Source organism: Haliotis cracherodii, unplaced genomic scaffold (genome assembly GCF_022045235.1).
Source record: "Haliotis cracherodii isolate W230 unplaced genomic scaffold, xgHalCrac1.p SCAF_10, whole genome shotgun sequence".
Lineage (NCBI taxonomy): Eukaryota > Metazoa > Mollusca > Gastropoda > Lepetellida > Haliotidae > Haliotis > Haliotis cracherodii.
The window spans coordinates 30,462,228-30,468,846 of record NW_027266265.1 but is presented as its reverse complement, the minus strand read 5'-3'; the positions used below and the strand labels follow the sequence as shown (position 1 = coordinate 30,468,846).

General features: G+C 41.7%; 1 protein-coding gene across 1 annotated transcript in view; it reads right to left on the bottom strand.

The window, feature by feature from the left end:
• LOC139453706 (uncharacterized) overlaps positions 1-6,619 on the bottom strand; it is a 31,238-nt gene continuing 24,619 nt past the window's right edge. Inside the window, exons 14-17 of the mRNA XM_071235182.1 lie at positions 5,916-6,089; positions 5,075-5,248; positions 3,629-3,906; positions 1-54 (exon numbers count right to left, since the gene is read on the bottom strand). Coding sequence (XP_071091283.1) covers positions 1-54; positions 3,629-3,906; positions 5,075-5,248; positions 5,916-6,089 — 680 coding nt within the window. The remainder of the gene's footprint in view (positions 55-3,628; positions 3,907-5,074; positions 5,249-5,915; positions 6,090-6,619) is intronic.

Sequence of the window (6,619 nt, the reverse complement as noted above, 5' to 3'; positions counted from 1 at the left end):
TCAGAAGTGTTTGGCTTGTGTTGGGTCCGACTTGGCCCGGGCGGTCAAAATCATCTTTAAACACACAAATGTATACTCAAATGTCTTTAAATCTATAGACTCAAAGTGAAGCCCTTTTCCCCTCTACATTCTCAACATAGTCTCTATCAGAAGTGTTTGGCTTGTGTTGGGTCCGACTTGTAAACACATTTGAAGATACATCTGTGTGTTTAAAGATGATTTTGACCGCCCGGGCCATGTCGGACCCAACACAAGCTTAACACTTCTGATAGAGACTATGTTGAGAATGTAGAGGGGAAAAGGGATTCACTTTGTGTACCTTGTTTTCTATAAATACTGCAATCTGTGACATTATAAAGTGGTGTATAAGTAGATATAACACCAATCTATAGATGTAAACACATTTGAAGATACATCTGTGAGTCAAAAGTAGATTTTGACCGTCCGGGCCAAGTCGGACCCAAGACAAGCCAAACACTTCTGATAGAGACTATGTTGAGAATGTAGAGGGGAAAAGGGCTTCACTTTGAGTACCTTGTTTTCTTTAAGTACAGCCATCCGTGACATTATAAAGTGGTATTTAGGTAGATATAGTACTAATCTATAGATGTGAATCCATTTGATGATACATCTGTGAGGTTTAAGTTGATTTTAACAGCCCGGGCCAAGTCGGACCGAACACTTCTGACATAGATTTTCTTAAGAAAATACAGTAAAAATGCTTCACTTTGAGCACCTTGTATTCTTTAAATACGATGTACCGTGACATTATAAAGTGGTGTATAGGTAGATATAACACTAATCTATAGATATAAACACATTTGAAGACACATCTGTGTGTTTAAAGTTGATTTTGATCGCCCGGGCCAAGTCGGACCGAACACTTCTAACAGGGATTCTCTCAAGAAAATACAGTAAAAGAGCTTGACTTTAACGGCCCAGTTTTCTTTGAATGCGATATACTGTGACATTATAAAGTGGTTTATAGGTAGATATAATACTAATCTATAGAACACATTTGAAGATACATCTATGTGTTTAAAATTGATTTTGACCGTCCGGGCCAAGTCGGACCCAACGCAAGCCAAACACTTCTGATAGAGACTATGTTGAGAAAGTAGAGGGGAAAAGGGCTTCACTTTGAGCCCCTTGTTTTCTATAAATACGGCGATCTGTGACATTATAAAGTTGTGTATATGTAGATATAACACTAATCTATAGAGGTAATCACATTTGAAGATACATCTGTCTGTTTAAAGTTGATTTTGACAGCCCGGGCCAAGTCGGAGCCAACTGTGTGACTGTTATCGGGAGAAGAGGTCTACTTTAACCATCATGTCTGCTTTAAATACGATGAACAGTGACGTTATAAAGTGGTATTTACTTAGATATAGTACGTTCCTATAATATAAACGCTATGTCGACAGATGGAAATTCGTATCACGATAGCTAGAAGTATTTGATACGTGTCAAATCTTATTTCGTTTAACGATTGCTCTTTTACATGTTACCTAGATCAGCGACGCTAACACATAGCTCCACTTTCTGGTTTTTAAGTGATTTACTCCGAATTACTTACTTATTCTGCACGTTTTGGATTGGTGATTGTTCAGTAGTGTCATGTGTGTATGTTGCATCAATAATATGTAGATATGATCACCGATAATGAAGTAATTAGCCAATAACACTTTTGCCCGTCTTGGCCCGGCCCGGCCCGACTTTTAGGCAATCCCTCCGTTCACCACATGTTGGTTTGAGCTGGAGACCCTACTGGGTGTTGTGCCTGTGGTGTCAGAGCAGGTATGTAATAAATGTTCCGTGACCGTGATACCGATGTTGTCCATCATTATCCCAAGAGCTAACTACCTGGAAACGGCACGGGGCCACAATTATTGCGTTGAACAACATGTAGGCAAACAGGTGGGGTTCATTATGAGCATCGATATACGCAATTGGAGTAGGAGACGCAATCAGCCGAGTCTCAAAGCCTGACCACCAGTTCCGTATATTACTTACATTGGCTCATACACGAAGCATGGGGAGTTGGGGTCCTAATTCCAACGCGGAATACCTTCGAGCAACATTATAAAATGCGGTCATAGCAATGCTTGGATATCAAGGCAAACGGAGTTCACATTGATATATGATTTAAGGGGTGGTAAAAATAAAGGTCACGTTGTCTACTAGAAATGTCACACGACGAGCTAGTAAAAGGTCTTTTTTGGCCCCACTGGAAATGTGAAATATGATACATGTATTTAGGGACAATTTTGAAATATTAGTACGGTTATTAACAGGTTAACAAAGAGTGTTCTCTCTTACGCTTGCAAGTCTTTTGTTACAATGAAATAAACGGACAGATGTTTTCAACTTCAAGAGGAAATCTAACAATGAGCACGCCCGTAACTGAAGGTAAGTATGTTTTTACTGCCTTCATCTACATGTCCTGCAAAAATCTGCTTAGGTCAAGACATTTCTTTTGTTGATAATGTAAGAAAAATACGTTCTGAACATCTTTAAGATAAGTCTTCCCCATAGTGAGTGAGTGAGTTGGGTTTAACGCCGCTTTTAACAGTATTCCAGTCATATCGCGGCGTGTCAGCTTAATGTGGGAGGAATGCCCGAAGTGATGCAGGTCTCAGACGTTTACCACTTCGGTGAAACCCACGAGCACGGGTATGGTGCTGACAAACCTAGAAACATAATCGGGGCGAACCGGGATTCGAACCCACAATCATAGGTTTCTGGCATGCCCAGGCGACGCAACTCTGCACAGCGAATCGCGGCGCCTTAGACGACTGGGCCACCCGTGCCCCCGCCTTCCCCATACATTTTCCCCAATTCTCATTACCATGGATACATCTTAAAGTGTCTTTCACCACAAATTAAAATAGTTTTGCAGATCCATTGTGCCCAATGTCATTGTGAAAAGTGTATATATAGGAATAATTTGTATCATTGTCTACAAGTGCCTGGATCCGAACAGAGAATAGATGCGTAGATAGATGCTCGACCCATGAAGATCCGGGGTCAAACAGGTCTTCAGCAACCCATGCTTGCCATAACAGGCGACTATGCTTGTCTTAAGAGGCGACTAACGGGATCGGGTGTTCAGACTCGCTGACTTGGTTGATGCATGTCATTGTATCCTAATTGCGTGGATTGATGCTAATGATATCAATCACTGGATTACCTGGTCCAGACTCGATTATTCACAGACCGCCGTCAAATAGCTGGAATATTGCCGAGTGCGGCGTTAAACAACAAACAAACATCAAATGATGTGTTGATGTGATTGTAGAATTAATTAAGAAAAGCTTATTTACAACCATGGCATCAGACATATCTACGCGTAAAGTAACAGACCGCTATTGCATCTTATATATTACGTAACAATCTTAACGAGTAAAAGTCGGCAGTGGTTTAAAAAGGTTGTACCACTCGCACCTCCGTGTTCAACACAGTATCCTCGTGGTCTAAGCCATGCTACTTAAACCAACCCTTATTATCACGTTTCACAAGTAGATAGTAATTTGTCCGACCGACAATAGTTGTGTGATCATCATCGACGGGCGCTATAATATCCCGTTATTCCGTTTATGAAATAGTACATATCAGACAGAAATACCACTCCGAACAGAAGCCCCATCACTGACATCGCGATGTAAGCTATTCCTTTAGATGATTTTCTCTCGTCTGCAAGACTTCCCTTTGTCATTGTGTAGGATTTCAAGCTATTTGTGTTCAAAATAAGAGTTTTGGTTATTTGTTTCACAATGTCTTCCTGGTCCACTTGTTCTTTGTGGAGGCATCGACAAGTACATGCTTCATAGGTTGTCCTTTCGTATTTAGTTACTGGTAATGCTGTGGGTGTTGGCGACGTCATCGTCAAGGGTAACGAGATTTCTGGAACAAGAGAAATTGATATGTTTCTGACATGGAAATTTTCATATTGTTCTTACGACTTATCGAATAAGAAATGACAAAAAATAAACTCTGACCATGAAAACTAAACAAAATGCTGGTGCTGTTACATAAGGGACAGAACTTTGGCGTATGGCGCTTACCTACATGTATTATGACGCTCCCCTAACGACCTATGACGCCCACCTTCGTTATACAATCCCCTAACTACCTATGGCGCCCCCCTCAAGAAAAATGACGCTTCCCTAACTACTTCTGACGCTCACCTACACGTATAATGACGCTTCCCTAGCTACCTATGACGCTCACTGTCTCGAAAAATGACGTTTCCTTAACTGCCCATGACGCTCACCTTCACGAAAAAGTGACGCTTCCCTCACTGCCTTTGACGCTCACCTTCACGGAAAAATGTCGCTTCCCTAACTACCTATGACGCTCACTTGCATTATGCAATCCCCTAACTTCCTATGACGCCCACCTTCTCTAAAAATGACGCTTCCCTAACTACTAGTACTTATGACGCTCGCCTCCACGTATAATGACACTTCCCTAACTACCTATGACGCTCACCTTCTCTAAAAATGACGCTTCCCTAACCACCTATGACGCTCACCTTCACGAAAAATGAAGCTTCCCTAACTACTTATGACGCTCCCCCAACTACCTATGACGCTCCCCTAACTACCTATGACGCTCCCCTAACTACCTATGACGCTCACTGTCTCGAAAAATGACGCTTTCCTAACTGCCTATGACCCTCACCTTCACGAAAAAGTACGATTCCCTAAGTACTTATGACGCTCACCTACACGTATAAAGACGCTCCCCTATCTACCTATGACGCTCACTGTCTCGAAAAATTAGGCTTCTCTAACTACTATGACGCTCACCTTCACGAAAAAATGACGCTTCCCTAACTGCCTTTGACGCCCACCTTCTCTAAAAATGTCGCTTCCCTAACTACTTATGACGCTTACCTACACGTGTAATGACGCTTCCCTAACTACTTATGACGCTTACCTACACGTGTAATGACGCTTCCCTAACTACCTATGACGCTCACCTACACTCATTATGACGCTCACCTTACTATTAAAGACGTTTACCCACATATTCCATGATACTCACTTATACGCACCAGGGCACTCACCTTCACACTCTATTAAGGGAGTGTCCCAGACACCTGTGTTCAGACACGTGATGTTGGTAGATCCATTGACGTGTGTAAAACCAGGAGTGCAAATGTACACCGCGGTGCTGTTCAGTGTTGTGTTGCCAGTGATCACAACAGTGTTGGCAACAACCGGTGGATTGCTGCAGTCGACTACAAGTAACAATACATAAGGTTTTACTTACAAGGCATTCAACATTCATGCATGCAGTACATTAAAACATAATAAAACATAATTATGCCTACACTTGCACGAATGTGTCATGAGATACCAGCTGTCCGTCTATGCCTTTTACAATCATGTGAAACGTTTTCTCAGTTTTCTCATATTTCTATCGAGAGAGTTTGGTTGAACAGTAACAGTATTACACTGATATCACGGCGTGTCAGCTTAGTGTGTGTGGTTACCACACCTGGACAATGACACGGACAGGGGTATGGTTCTTCCAAACCTAAAATCATTATCAAAGCCATCCCACGACAATAGGATTCTGGTACGTCTCAGGGACGAAACTCTGCACAGGGAAATGCGGCTCCTTTGATAACGAGGCTACACGTGTTCCCTCTTCATAATACTGCAATCGGTTCATACTTCTGTCAGTTCTTGTGAACCATTATTGTCAATGTCACATTACAAGTACAGCTAATATCCAGATTATATAACTTAAATTAGTTTTTTCAGCGATAACATTTTAGATGTTTCTATTTCATGCCAGTAACGAAAGGAACAGTTTATTTCTAAAGATGATGTCATATTTCGAAAGTTTTGTCTAAACATGGAAATATGACGTCATGTTTATAGGACGATGTCCCTGTGTACCTTCACAATGTATCCCCGCGTCTTCCCATGTCCCTGTATCGAGGCAGGTGATGGAGGTTGATCCTGACACGTTCGCATACCCTGGTTTACACGTGTACTCAACAGTCACGTTGACGAATCCGTCGGTACTCGAAACCTCGGTCCTGTTTATTGAAGGTGGGTCTCCACAGTTAACTGCAACATACCGTCAAATGTTCAAAGTCTTCGAAGGCAGAGACAACTATGTTATACGTCTTTTGAACAGGCATTTCCACCAAGTAGGTTAAGACTCTAACTTCAATCAGGGACAAATGTTGGTTCTATATTCCTTTTTCTAAATAATACACATCAACAGAGACGACATAACTAATGGCCAAGGTTTAGTTGTTCTAATCTAGAGAGGTTTATCATATTAGGTGATGTGACTGGAATGATGCTAGAATTGGTGTGACCTACTAAACTCAGTCGCTATGACATGATGGTGGTTTACTATTTTTCTAGATGAATATATAACGTGAGAAATATTTGCTTGTTTGTTGTGTAACGCCGCACGAAGCAATATTCCAGCTATATGAAGACGGTCTGTAAAAAATCGAGTCTGGACCAGACAGTCCAGTGACATCATGAGCATCGATCCACGCAATTAGGACATGATGAGTGCGTGAGTGAGTGACCTGGGTTTAACGCCGCTTTTAACAATATTCCAGTCATATCGCGGTGTGGCA